Source organism: Lepisma saccharinum, chromosome 24 (genome assembly GCF_977018435.1).
Source record: "Lepisma saccharinum chromosome 24, izLepSacc3.1, whole genome shotgun sequence".
Taxonomy (NCBI): domain Eukaryota; kingdom Metazoa; phylum Arthropoda; class Insecta; order Zygentoma; family Lepismatidae; genus Lepisma; species Lepisma saccharinum.
The window spans coordinates 25,963,678-25,979,634 of NC_139252.1; the positions used below are offsets into that span (position 1 = coordinate 25,963,678).

At 34.3% G+C, this 15,957-nt stretch overlaps 1 protein-coding gene across 1 annotated transcript in view; it reads left to right on the top strand.

The window, feature by feature from the left end:
• The window catches only part of LOC145977963 (unconventional myosin-Ia-like), a 989,559-nt gene that overhangs the window by 821,207 nt on the left and 152,395 nt on the right, over nt 1-15,957 (top strand). The window contains exon 8 of the mRNA XM_083110307.1: nt 2,774-2,858. Coding sequence (XP_082966433.1) covers nt 2,774-2,858 — 85 coding nt within the window. The remainder of the gene's footprint in view (nt 1-2,773; nt 2,859-15,957) is intronic.

Genomic DNA, 15,957 nt, shown 5'->3' on the forward strand with positions numbered 1-15,957 from the left:
TCACAGGGTGTAACATAGGTTCACTCGACTTAGGGACAATTTTACTTAAATCCATTACTCCTGGATAGGAAGGAGAGTACGGCAAAGAACCATATCCTCGTTTGATATCTTCTGCGGCTATGTTACGGATTAGAGTACTTTTTAGTCGTGACACAAGCTTTCGTCCTCTCTTGGGGGCCTCTGGATCTTCAGTGGGGGAGATACTATCTTCACTCGCCTAGGTTCTTGCTCCTTTCGGCTGAGATGACACTTAAGTTTTGGTACCGACTCACACCATATCTTCATCTGGGGATTGCCTCGTCTTAACTGTTCTCTCATCAGTTTAACATCAGGAAACATTTTTAATGCTTTATCCATCCTGAAATCCGGATCACAAGCAGCACGAGGTTTACCCTCAGTGGACTCAACCTCAACTGATTCATAACTAAACTAAACATCTACTAAATACAAGAGAAGCACTAGATGTGTTACATAAACGCTACCTACTGACAACATGGTAATACTTAATTTACAGGAAAGATTAATTCAATATAAACTCCACAGTGTTGCCCTTGCACTCTGAAAGTTAGGCCCAAAACCACTAACAAAACCACTTCTTAAATTTTTGTTTATAACTTTTCCTTCTTTGTTTACAAAGGAAATCTATAAGTATTTTGGCAGTTACATCGTAACGTCTTCTCGTAAAATTCTTAAGTCTCTATACTTGGGGTTTTAATACCCTAGGAGCTCTTTGGCTTCCTTTCTTCTTCGGAGACTATCGATCTGGTACGCCCTTTCTGGCCTTACTGCACTCGAAGGTAAGGTACTTTGACCACTATACAAACTCAAGACCTACTTAAAGACATTCTTCTGGTAATTTTACTGCCCACAAGCCTTTCATCGGGATCTTGGTTCAATGATATATATTTAAGAGTTTTGTTTCCTAATCTCTCTAAATAAGGCTCACATCATGTTGGTAACATAGTAATAGTCCATTAAATTAATCATTAGTATTCCCTTTTTAAGTCCTAGTCTTTATATCTCTCCAAAGTGATTCTCTCTCTCTCTTCTTCTTTTTCTACTTCGGACGAATGATCCTTTGCTTGTTATCTGTAGTCGACCAATTGAACTCTCTCCAACCATCTAGACCTCCAGGTTGTTCGGCAAGAATCATCAAGACTCCTGCTCATTACTTTCACTTTCAACTTTCCAAGTCCTTACTTCAAAAATTACTTTCCTCGGGCAATATCCACAGTTCGTAACAGGCACTTCGGGTCTTACTTTATGAGCGCCAAAACTTGGAAAAGTCTGGCATTCATACTGTCAGCCAAATAAACTTGAGCAATTGTGCCCATACTGATTTTGCACATTCGGGAACATTGATTGAAGCGTTTGGCCTGAAAGATGTGTCTGTTGACCTTGTACAACTTCCGCCATCGCCTAGCACCTCTGCGATATATACTTCTATCTTCTTCCTGGGAAGGCATTCCTGGGGTCGTCGGCACATTCGGGTCTTACGTTGTAAGCGTCGAAGTAACTGAAAGGCGCTGAATCGTGGGCCAAATAACTCTAAGCAACAGTCGGGCCTATACGTTACACGGAAATCATCAGTTACAAATGAGTTTAACATTCTAATATGTGTACTCGTCACACCTTCTATTGTTATGACCTAACTTGCCTGGGATTACCTAGAGACTGAGTCGTGTCCACATACGAGCATAATGGTTTCTGTAAAGTCACAATGTCATGTCTAAACTTACATAAAATAATCATGATCATAATTGTAACGCTACTGGTATCGTAATTAGCTTTAAGAAAAAATGCATTATACTCGCCACTCTATCTGAATGGCCCTATGAGCATAAGTATTTCGCTTTTTTAGTCACGCAGAAGAAACATTGGCAACATTGCAAATTTACCCGGACGGCGAAAACAAGATAATATAATTTGTTTTACAGGCCAGAAGATTTACCCTGGTACAGTTCTCGCCACTATGTGATCTGTAGGCTGCTGGAAGGTCTCACGTGAGCTATCACGTGAGTGCTTGCACCCACTTGCAGTAGCGCTGGAGACAGCATGTGCGCTATTCTCTGCCAGTCAGAGCTCACCGTTCCATTTGGGAGGTGAATTTGAACACTGGTTGCAACATACATAGCTTAGGGGGACAAGGGGAGGAAATCGACACGTGGGGAGCAGAAACTACAGATGACGAGAGGAAAAGAATTACCCTCTAAAGACTTGATAGATCATTGATGATATGTTCTTTCCCTTTCGAATGGCTCGGACAACAGTGTAGTCAGTTGCCAGTTGTCATACGTTTGGCAACAACCACTTAGTGGCGGGAACTGTACCAGCATACTATACAAGTAATGCAATAGAGATCACTCATATCTCGACACCAAAGGCTCAGACTTCGCGAGCTGAGTGTATTTTCATCAATTTATTCTAATCTTCATTAATTCCCATCGTCCCGATTAACCGGAAGTTAAAATGGCATGAGGTATGAAAAAACCACCTTAAAGTGTCCTTTGCACCGATTGCTGTGTAATCACATACAATATGTTTTCAAAATAAACCATTTCCTCTTTTGTGTGAGGGATAGTACAACATTCTGCAAATTTTGATATTAATTTTTAAACGCCCTGTATATGAGAAAACCTGTTATTGCACGGGGAGGGTACAAGAGGAGCGAAATACAATCCTCATTCTTTAAAATGTGTTTTATTGCTCTGTGTAAAACACTTTCTCGTGATGAAGATAATATGACAGATCTAATCGATTGTTCTTCTTCTAGTCTCGAGTGACGTCACAAGCGCAAGGAGAGAGGAACTTCCACATCTTTTACCAACTGCTTACGGGTGCTGACATTCAACTCCTCAGTAAGTACCACTTCTTTTGTTCTGTCTTGTAGAATGCATTACGAAGCTGCTTAACTATGTCGGCTCGCTTACACCTCAAAGAGATGCAAGGACGTTATTTACACTAGGTAGTGATTGCTGCTACAACTGTTTCAAGCATTCCCATTGGCAGATAGAATTTTGGGGTAGTAAATAATCTGTGGTGGTTAGGTTAGGATTGTTGGGTTTGGTTCTCTTAGAAGAAGAAGACGACGAAAAATGGTTGTAGCAACAATACCGACCTTTACACTACTGAGATGTTTCTCGTAATACGCCCCTTAGTGCATGAACACTAAAGGACATTAGTAAACGATAAATTTTATGTAAAAGATTAAAGTTCACTAAGCCTCATTATTTTTTTCGATAACAATGAGTCATGTTTTCCGTCAGTGCCGATGTAAGAAAAAATAAGAGAGTATAAAAAAAGGTGGGATATATTTATGTAAAGAGTCAATGTACCCGTAAATATTATGCAACAGTGATTATTTGGGCTAAATGAGCATTTATTTATTTAGATTAACTTGTTTGCTGAGGGATTGACTGTTGTACAGTCAAGGACATTTCTGGATTGTAACGTTCCCATTAGAGTTCAATGATGTTATTACATTCCAGAGTTGTCCTTGACTGTTCAAGTCCTCAGGTGTCGTCGCTAATGTGATAGTCATAGTATAGTCGGGTTTAGTAAAACATAATTTTAAAATATATGGAAATGAAAGAGATCATTTTGTAAATACCTTCAAGAAACTGGAAAAGTCAGGGAAATATTAAAAAAATGAATACAACCTTTCACATCAGAGTAACGACATACTGTACGTCTCGCGCATGTGCAGTGAATGCTTTCTTTTTTAACTCAGTGGAGTGAAAAGTTTCTGTAATATGTGGAGAAGCCTCCGCAGCTAAGTTTTATGTACCTTACACAAGACTTATTTTCTTGCACTTTCAACTACAGGGTGTACCAAAAGTCCCATTATCCCCTCTTTGAATTGTAGACAAACCTGCAAAATGTTATTTTAACAGCATGCGTATGATGAGAGGATGGTATACCATTAAATCAGACCATTTACTCTGTGTGCACACCGCCATTTTCATGGCACAGTATTATTCGCCTCCAGGTTCGATGTGAAATCCTCCGTAACTTGGCTGGCGTGAAGGAAGCAAACGCACTGCGAACAGCTTCTTGAAGTTCCTCAGTTGTCTGATAACGATTATGGGCGACTTTCTGTTTGATGTGCCCCCATAGCGCATTATCACAAGATGTCAGATTTGGACTTCGGTGTGGCCATTTTAAAGGTGCTGGTAAATTTGGCGATCCTCGTCCAATCCATTTGTCTCTGAACACATCATTGAGGAATTCTCTTAAAATGGCCACCCCTTAATCCAGATCTGACATCTTATGTTACGGAGGATTTCACATCGCACCTGGAGACAAATAATACTGTGCCATGAAAATGGTGGTGTGCACACAGATCCTCTGGAGCAAATAGTGGTCATTGGTCTGATTTAATGGTGTACCATCCTCTCATCATACGCATGCTGTTAAAAATAACATTTTGCAAGTTTGTCTACAATTCAAAGGGGGGTAATGGGACTTTTGGTACACCCTGTACAAAATTTGACATTCACATGTAATACATCTAACTGCAGAATGCTAATTCAATTTAACCCACCAGAACAGTTGTAAATCAATACTAAAATTAAAAAAGACCGCCCCTATCCCAATAACCAAATACTATTACCGAATAAGAAGTGAAAGGTTTGTGGATAATTTTAATATTAGCATGGGCTCGGAATTGCCATCTATCGGGAAAATGCTAAACTTCTTAATGTCGAGGCACGAGCAACTAGAGACAGTTTTAGCAACTTGAATTCATATGCTGAGAGCACCAGCCCTGGTCTATGTACCCTACTCACGTAACATAAGATCAGGAAAAACACGTGAGTAGGATAAGCAAGTTAGGTTTGGTGATCTTTGAGTATTGTGCACACTAAACAATAAATACTTGACGACAGAACAACTGCTCCTGTATTATGTCAGGAAGTTGCTAAAACTGTTTCTAGTTGTTCGTTGTCGAGTCTACCCAACTTCATTCTACAAAAAAAGGACCAAGTATGATCTCTCAATGTTTTAAAATGGGTTTATAAGTATGCAGACATAGGTGGAACACACTGTATAATTTGTCTTTGCCATTTTAATGCTTATATCTTTCACATACAAAAATCCGCATTCCTACTGGCTTCATTTAATATATCAAGAGTTAAAATTGTACAGGCAATATTGGAACACCCTGTATATTCAGTTTCTGTAACTTTAATTCTTGTATGAATGTGTTGAGAATTTGAAAGTTAATATTGCGTGTTCAAAAATCGGCATTAAGGTATCAGACTTCACCAGGAGTTAAAAATATACAAATAATGTTTGGACACCCGGTATAAAGAGTTTCTGCACTCTAATCCGACGTCTGTAAGCCCGTGGGCCACAATTCACGGTAAGACATCCGAGGTAATGCAATGAAAATGCTAAATATAAGACCGCACACTCAATGATCAGCCGTCTTTCTGGTCCGTTTCCATGGTAACCGCTGCTCGCAGGAAATGTTCTCCGGCTGCATCAACGTTCCCCTAGCAACAGCTTCGCGCCTCCTTTCGTTGAAGGAAAGAACAATGCTCCTCCGAGAGGTAATTATATTCTGATACTTGCGGTAATAAAGCGCTTCTGGAGCAATTGAGGACTTTGGGTGTGTGAAAGCGATTCTCTAAAGCCGGGGGTTTCTGCATCGAGACTAGCAGATAAAATTATTCCAAGTGGGTTTTCCGCCGTATTGGGTCTCCCTGCTCAAACTTAAGGTTTCTTTTGAGCTGTAAAGAGAGTTTTGTGTCTTCTGTACTTGTATAAATATTGTGCAATAGTTGCGAAAGAGACTGACAGCGCATTGTGGATTGAGCGGGAAATGAGTAATCGATAGACTGATTACACTCGATAGGATTGATTGAATTAAAATTGTTGGGTCCGTCGGCACATTTTGCAACCTTCAATGTATACGGGGAAACGTCCCCTTATCTACTGTAAAACTCTTAATTAAAATTCGAATCGAGGGGTGTAAAAGCCACTTGCGAAATATTAAAAGTGCAAGGTTGCAAAAGGAGCCAATAGGAATATTAACACTAATTACCCACAATAGGAGTAACAGCACAACTAATTATGATGGAAAGGAATAACTAAACAAGAAGATGCATTATTTACGAACGAAATTACAGCAAAACTAATTAATCATGAAAAGAATACATTGGTCGACATTTTGAAAAAAATCGGTTGTTTCCAAACCAAGTATTTTAAATGCTGATCACGGAAATGACAACCATTTCCCGCATAACTTCGCGATTTTTTTCACATTTCACAAACTTTTCATATTCGCCATTACATTACATTTATTACCTAACGCAACAAAATAAATTTATGCAAGGGAAATTTCGGTTGTTTCCAAACCAATACGTGATTCTGGAAGTATCTGAATTATGATCACAGAAACGACGTCCATTTTTTTCGCATCACGTCAGGATTTTTCCCCAGGTCGCCAAGGCTGAGAGGTGAAGCGTAGTAGTAGAGGTCTGCGCCAGTGGCAGTTTTTTTTCGTGGGTGGTCCTTTATTTGCGTATAATTAAGAACTAATTTGCACGGGTTTTAATTAATTTGTATGTACTTAGAACTAATTTGCACGTATTTAGAATTCATTTGCATGTACTTAGAGTACTTTACATTTATGTATTTGCATGTTTATAACTTTTTATGAATATATATTTATTTATTTTATGAAAAATATGTATATAGAAGGTAATTAGAGGTACTAAACGCTATGCATATGGTTTTATATTCATTACTGCAAAGTATGTAACGTATAAATCGATAATAATTAATGTTTATAATATTGAAAAGAAGTTTTTATGGTTTATGAACCGCTATGAACGGTGGTAATGGCTGTAGGTACAGGTCCAATTACGATTGGGGACGGTCCCTGTACGCGAACCCGAGATATGTAATATTATTAATTAGTACTATGCAGTAATTTCATCATGTTATGAAACACGGTGGTGCAACACGCTAGACAGAAGACGGTGAACTCCACGCTCCGCGCTGAGGGTAGACGAGAAAGGAATTTGGGAGATGTGCGGTCAAGGTCAAATGACGTCACAACGTCAGGACAAAGAAGGAACCCGATTGACCAATCAGAGAACGCGTCGGTAGATTTTCAGAACCGGTTTTTTCAAGGTTAACCAGTACGCAAGAACAGGAGAAAGGTATGCAATGCCGTAGGGCAGGGGAGGGATTCAACCAGACAACAAAGGATGTCTGAGAATGCGCAGCAAGGGTCAAATCTCTGAAGCTATGCGGTTTCCGCCACCAATTAATATTCCGCTCAGGTTTGCCTCCAAGGCACAGGACGCTTTAGCGCAGGTTTTTTTTATCTGTACTGTGAAGAAGGGAGAGCTATTAGGGACGGGGCCTACAGTTTTCACCATTTGCTTTTATCACGGGGTAACGAACCTAGGACCCTTTGATTATTGATTTAGGTAGTAAATGTATGTTACTGTGTGCTATTTAACTTAATTTTGAGTTTATTTTTTACCAAACTTTGACTTTATGTCTAACATTTTCACAGCTTATTCTTATTTTTACAAAAATAACACTATTTGTACTATTCAAGCAACATTTTTTATTAAATTTTGCACTCACAAAAAACATTTTTTCAACTTTTAACTTATTATTTTACAACTTTAAGTTAATTTTTTACCAAAATAACACTATTTGTACTATTCAAGCAACATTTTTTATTAAATTTTGCACTCACAAAAAACATTTTTTCAATTTTTAACTTATTATTTTACAATTTTATGTTAATTTTTTTACCAAAATAACACTATTTGTACTATTCAGGCAACATTTTTTATTAAATTTTGCACTCACAAAAAACATTTTTTCAATTTTTAACTTATTATTTTACAATTTTATGTTAATTTTTTTACCAAAATAACACTATTTGTACTATTCAGGCAACATTTTTTATTAAATTTTGGACTCGCAAAGACATTTTTTCAACTTTTAACTTATTATTTTACAACTTTAAGTTAATTTTTTACCAAAATAACACTATTTGTACTATTTAAGCAACATTTTTTATTAAATTTTGCACTCACAAAAAACATTTTTTCAATTTTTAACTTATTATTTTACAATTTTATGTTAATTTTTTTACCAAAATAACACTATTTGTACTATTCAGGCAACATTTTTTATTAAATTTTGGACTCGCAAAGACATTTTTTACAACTTTTTAACTTATTATTTACAATTTTGTACCTATTTTTAACCTAAATAACACTATTTATACTATTAAGGAAAGACTTTTAGTTATATTTTCGACACACAAAGTGTGTGTTCTCAACTTCTATCTGTTTATTTCACAAGTTTAGGCTTATTATTATTATTCAAATAACACAATTCAATCTGTTCAGGAAAGACTTTTAGTTATATTTTCGACACACAGAGTGTGTTTTTCAACTTCTATCTGTTTATTTCACAAGTTTAGGCTTATTATTACCAAAATAATGCAATTCAATCTGCTCAGGAAAGACTTTTAGTTATATTTTCGACACACAGAGTGTGTGATCTCAACTTCTATCTGTTTATTTTACAAGTTTAGGCTTATTATTACCAAAATAATACAATTCAATCTGTTCAGGAAAGACTTTTAGTCGCATTTTCGACACACAAAGTGTGTGTTCTCAACTTCTATCTGTTTATTTTACAAGTTTAGGCTTATTATTACTCAAATAACACAATTCTATCTGTTCAGGAAAGATTTTTAGTTACATTTTCGACACACAAAGTGTGTGTTCTCAACTTTTATTTGTTTATTTTACAAGTTTAGCCTAATATTTACTCAAATGACACTATTTATATTATTCAGGCACCATTTTTATTACATTTTGGACTCTCAAAGACACACACACACACACACAGAGAGAGAGAGAGAGAGAGAGAGAGAGAGAGAGAGAGAGAGAGAGAGAGAGAGAGAGAGAGAGAGATTTTCCAAGTTTACAGGATTATTCTCTAGTTTACTCAAATAACACAATTTAGATGTGTTTTGAATTATATTTTGGATGCAAAAGTATGTTTTGACAAGTTCTACCCTTTTATTTTACAAGTTTAGGCTTATTATTACTCAAATAACACAATTTAATCCAGTCAGGAAGGATTTGTTATTATATTTTGCATGCACAAAGAGAGGTTTTCAACTTTTTTATTGATTTTTTGCAGGGTATGTATTAATTTTTATTTATTTTGTTTTGTATCATATATACATTTACAAATTTTTAACTTAGAGTTTAGTATTTATTTAATTTTTTTAAAAACACTAAAAAAAGTACTTTTAGCTAAAATGTAAGCCACAGAATATATTATTATTATTATTATTATTAGGGTTTACTGATTTCCACTATGCTATTTTTGGTTCTGTATTTCTATATGTATTTATTTAGGGCAGGTTACGCCTGCCACGTAGGAAAGTTTGTTTATTTTAGAGTTTGCTGAGTATTTTGTTACTGCTATACTAGGTAAAAGTTTTCTAAATATACCAGATAGAGCTCTATATACTTTTGTTTTTGCTATTTTGGAGATGATGCGATCAGCACCACTCTCCATCTGCTTTTTATTTTATGTACCCAATATTATTTTGAGGCTTAGTGAATTCTAGAGCCTATTTATGCAGGAGAGAGGAGAGAGGACTTGAAAATTTTGATCTCAGACAACCCACAACTACTTGTCAAAGGATATTTTATATTTATTATGTGCCACTAGAATATCAAAGCTTGCTTAATTTTTATGTCTGTAACGCATTTATTGTATTTCTAGCTAAGGCTTACTGGATAAAGTACACGAAATGTTTAACATTTCAACTATTTGCTTTTATACGAGGGCAATTTTTTAGTGTAACGAAAATTATGATGTGTCTATGAGGTCTGAAACCCCTTTACCGAGGGTCCATATTTGGACGCTTACTAATATTGTTTTTTCCCCTTACATATAACAATTTAACAATATAATTACAATACGAAGTTAACAGACGGCTTAGGGGCCTAGGTCCACTTTCCAAACTTTTTTACTATTCTAGAAGAATTATTTAGCTTTATAGCCTTTTTCAAGGTATTTTTGAAGTATTACTGGTTTTTTTGGGTGCATCAACACTTGGGTTATTTCCATTTGGTTTATTATACGAGGTTTATTTTTTACTCTAAGATCAATATATGTCTCCGAGGACTAAAATACATTTATTGAAGCTAAAAGCTTAGGCTGTAACTAGGGACTTAGCATGTATATCGACAATTTATAGGACAACACGAACTTTACAAAGGATTATAGGTGACGTAGGACCACACGCCAGAGCTTTGTTAATCTGCAAGAAGCAGTTGCAACTAATGCTACGAGGATATAATGTTAATTTTTCATTGTTTCACAAGGAGGCTATTTTTTATACACCCATTATTTGCTTTTTCAAGTAACTACATGTACCAGAAGCACACATGCCAACACTAACTAGATTTTGATTTATACTATCTCAGGTGCTAAATGTATCAAGAACACTGATTGTACATATTTTTGAGAATCCAACTATATCAGGATTTTTCTATGTAAGTATATTTTTATTGACTGGCTTATTTAACAGATCAAACAGAAAGACGGCAAAATTCACTAAATGTAGGTGATTGCATAAAAATAACTAGATCAAGGGGTGACCAACAGTGAGCTGAATGTATATATAGAGGGTTGCGCTCTATTATTCTCACCTTCGCTGGATTGGCGAAGGAACGCACTTGTGGGCGGTAGAACCTGAACGGGCTCCACCATGGCATCGGAGACTCGAAGCAGATGTTTTGGAGGATGAACCCAAGTAGGGTCATAGGCGCTACGACCAATTTGGTCATTGCTTTTTATATGAGGAACCAATTTGGCCCACTCCCAAAATTAACTTAGATTGCTTATAACTTATGAAATTTGAAGTCTGCACAAGATCCGATGACAAAATCTAAAATTGTAACAACCCTGCCAGGGACTTGAACCCTGGACAGATAGGTTAAAAGCCTAGCGCTATACAAACTAAGCTATCTGGGCACAAGGTATTTTTTTCTTGAAAAGTTAGTTATGTTAAGAAATATATTGAAACATTTGAGAACACTCTTGGTCTGGTTCGACAGAGAAGGAGACAACATTTCCAAATTTTTACAGACTGGGTGTATTTTTCCACTATAGAGGCCTTCACTATATGTAATTCGAAACGCTAAAGTTCAGCTAGCTTCCAAAATTGAGGTAAAGATTGTGTTTGGCGAGATTAACAAGTTACAATTATATCCAGTTACGGACAAATAAAGCTAAAACTCTCAGATTTACTGTACTAGCCAAGTTTTAGTAACATTTTCCTTCGCTATAGTACTAATACCAAAGAAATAGGTATATTTTATTTATAATTTGACAAAATGTACTAGTATTTAATTCACAAAGTTAGGTAAAAAAACAGTATTTTTTAAAAATATTGTTGCTGCCTTCAAATTTTATGTTATTTAGCCACTAACAACTGGTTTACACTGTTTGACATCCTTTAAATAGCAAAAGAAGGAATTATTTGTTTAGTATTTTTACTACTTTATATTTATTTAAGAAAACAATTGTACAGTTTAACTTAATTTTTAACAAATTGTTACTAATTTATATATCAAAGTTATGTTATTTAGAGTGTATCAAGGCGTATAAAGTTAATATTTGTACTTATCAGTTCAACTAACAATTATATTTTACACACAAAAGATGATGTTTACAGTTAAATTACTTGAATCAGAGAATAATATTTTACAGTAATTGATTCATTCAGCACTAGTCAGTACTTTTATGCTTCAGAAAGTTTTCTTAATTTTCTATTACGCATGCTATTTTGGGCTATTTTTAAAATGTATTTCTAAGGCAAACTGGTTTAATTTTCTGCTTATAATGCAAAGTTGACATAGTTTTCGCACAATGCATTGTACATTTGTTATATTCTCTACTTACAATTCAAATATTATGCTTATTTAATGTATAACTAACTAACTCTCTAGCCTTCTTAAACCCGAAGGTTTGTGGCTGCAGCAACACATGCCTTTCATCTGTCCCTGTTCTGAGCAAGATCTATATACTCCTTTCCTTCCCTACCAATTTCCTTTTGGTCCATCTCTACATTATCCCTCCATCTTTGTTTTGGTCTTCCTATTGGTCTTTTACCATCAGGTTTCCCAACAAGAATCCTGTATACTTTTTTTCCTTTCCCATTTGTACCACATGATCTACACACCTAAGTCTTCTTGATTTAATTATTCTAATAATATCTGGACATGAATACAAATTATGTACTTCTAAATTATGTAATCTTCTCCACGCATCTGCCTCTTCATCTGTTTTAGGTCCAAATATTTTCCTAAGGATTTTATTTTCAAATACTCTCAATTTATGTTCCTTTTTCAATATAAGGGACCAAGTTTATTTACTGTATTTAACTTTTATTTTTGTAATTAACAAAAATTAAAAGCTTATACTGTAGTTATTATATTTTTTTCTATCAGCTTATTTTGAAATTAATATTATTAGGTATAGTCTTTGATTTATAACTATATTGCTTTTTTTATCAATTTATCTAAGAGTACACGCAGACAAACACATGTGTACACACTTTTATGTAAACAGATATGCCTTTTTTCAATATTTTAGTATGAAGATTGCACTTTAGCTATTTAAGCAAGGGTAGGAAAGGTAGGATTTCTGAGAATTTGTTGCAGGATTTTGTTGTCCAAGTATAGATGAGAACTGAGCTGGGAGACTGTTTTGAACCTTTTCATGAGAGTTTGCATGTGAACTGTATGCAAATTGAGCACTATTGACTGTGCATGCTTCTAAGTTTTGCTGTTATTTTACATCAAGTCTGTGAGACTGTAGTCAATTTTCCCATTTCAAGTAGTTTTTATTGATTGTATTTGTATATGTTGTGGGGACTTAGCAGTTTTATGTTATGAGGCAGTTTGTTGTAGAATATTTTTACATGATTGTTTTGAGATATTGAGTGTCTGCTGTTTTACTTGTAATTATTTTTCTTCTTGTGTTGTGTATTAGACTATATTTTGTCCAAGTTCGTAGTATTTAGAATAATTGTTATTGACTTGTAGATGTAGGGAGTAATAATCCTTTGCAAGATGCCCTATACTTTAGTCTGAACATTATTCTTAATGTTCACTTTTGAAGCCTTAGTATTCTGGTAGTATTATTAATGTAGAGGTAAATTAGGCTGAAACGTAGGCATTTTTCTGATAAATTATACTCACTTAGTTGTTTCAGCAGGTAGAAGTTGCATGATGGTTTACTGCTGATGATGTTCATTTGCTCTTCTTATGTACTACGTATGATGTAGCTTACTTGAGTAATTGGGATTTTCTACTGAAAAAGGATTGCTTGTCTATTTTATTTCTATGTTGTTGAGTTTGTCCTTAAGCAAGCCATGTTTTTACTCTATCCTATGCCTTGGAAGAATCTAGATATATTGTGTTTGCAGTTTTATGTTTCTCTAAGGTTTCAGCTATGTAGTTTTTTAAACTGTGCTATGGGTGTGACTATTGATTTCTCTTTCTGTATCCCATGTTGGTTTCTGTGTATTCCTCTTGCTGCTTGAATTTGACTTAGGTTGTTTGTTTTTTTCCTTAGATCTTTATTTGTTCAGTAATTTTTTATTTTTTTAATATTCTTTTACATAAAAAAAATCAAAGTACATTGTTAAAGTCAAAATGTGTTAAAAATCAATTTTTCAAAGTTAAAGTTTTAAAAATACAATTTTCTAAAATTAAAAGTTATAATAGTACATTTTTGTTAGTAGAAGTTTTTATACTAGGGCAAATTATTTTGTTGTTAATGTAAAATTTGTTAGTTAATGTAAAATTAAAGTAATTAAACATGAATTTTTCAAAGTTAAAGTTTTAAAAATACAATTTTCTAAAATTAAAAGTTATAATAGTTCATTTTTGTTAGTAGAAGTTTTTTTTTACTAGAGTAAATTATTTTGTTGTTAAAGTAAAATATATTAGTTAATGTAAAATTAAAGTAATTAAAATTCAAAAAAATAAAAAATTACTGAACAAATAAAGATCTAAGGAAAAAAACAAACAACCTAAGTCAAATTCAAGCAGCAAAAGGAATACACAGAAACCAACATGGCATCCAGAAAAAGAAATCAATAGTTAAGCCATAGCACAGTTTAAAAAACTACATAGCTGAAACCTTAGAGAAACATAAAACTGCAAACACAATATATCTAGATTCTTCCAAGGCATAGGATAGAGTAAAAACATGGCTTGCTTATGGACAAACTCAACAACATAGGAATAAAATAGACAAGCAATCCTTTTTCAGTAGAAAATCCCAATTACTCAAGTAAGCTACATCATACGTAGTACATAAGAAGAGCAAATGAACATCATCAGCAGTAAACCATCATGCAACTTCTACCTGCTGAAACAACTAAGTGAGTATAATTTATCAGAAAAATGCCTACGTTTCAGCCTAATTTACCTCTACATTAATAATACTACCAGAATACTAAGGCTTCAAAAGTGAACATTAAGAATAATGTTCAGACTAAAGTATAGGGCATCTTGCAAAGGATTATTACTCCCTACATCTACAAGTCAATAACAATTATTCTAAATACTACGAACTTGGACAAAATATAGTCTAATACACAACACAAGAAGAAAAATAATTACAAGTAAAACAGCAGACACTCAATATCTCAAAACAATCATGTAAAAATATTCTACAACAAACTGCCTCATAACATAAAACTGCTAAGTCCCCACAACATATACAAATACAATCAATAAAAACTACTTGAAATGGGAAAACTGACTACAGTCTCACAGACTTGATGTAAAATAACAGCAAAACTTAGAAGCATGCACAGTCAATAGTGCTCAATTTGCATACAGTTCACATGCAAACTCTCATGAAAAGGTTCAAAACAGTCTCCCAGCTCAGTTCTCATCTATACTTGGACAACAAAATCCTGCAACAAATTCTCAGAAATCCTACCTTTCCTACCCTTGCTTAAATAGCTAAAGTGCAATCTTCATACTAAAATATTGAAAAAAGGCATATCTGTTTACATAAAAGTGTGTACACATGTGTTTGTCTGCGTGTACTCTTAGATAAATTGATAAAAAAAGCAATATAGTTATAAATCAAAGACTATACCTAATAATATTAATTTCAAAATAAGCTGATAGAAAAAAATATAATAACTACAGTATAAGCTTTTAATTTTTGTTAATTACAAAAATAAAAGTTAAATACAGTAAATAAACTTGGTCCCTTATATTGAAAAAGGAACATAAATTGAGAGTATTTGAAAATAAAATCCTTAGGAAAATATTTGGACCTAAAACAGATGAAGAGGCAGATGCGTGGAGAAGATTACATAATTTAGAAGTACATAATTTGTATTCATGTCCAGATATTATTAGAATAATTAAATCAAGAAGACTTAGGTGTGTAGATCATGTGGTACAAATGGGAAAGGAAAAAAAGTATACAGGATTCTTGTTGGGAAACCTGATGGTAAAAGACCAATAGGAAGACCAAAACAAAGATGGAGGGATAATGTAGAGATGGACCAAAAGGAAATTGGTAGGGAAGGAAAGGAGTATATAGATCTTGCTCAGAACAGGGACAGATGAAAGGCATGTGTTGCTGCAGCCACAAACCTTCGGGTTTAAGAAGGCTAGAGAGTTAGTTAGTTATACATTAAATAAGCATAATATTTGAATTGTAAGTAGAGAATATAACAAATGTACAATGCATTGTGCGAAAACTATGTCAACTTTGCATTATAAGCAGAAAATTAAACCAGTTTGCCTTAGAAATACATTTTAAAAATAGCCCAAAATAGCATGCGTAATAGAAAATTAAGAAAACTTTCTGAAGCATAAAAGTACTGACTAGTGCTGAATGAATCAATTACTG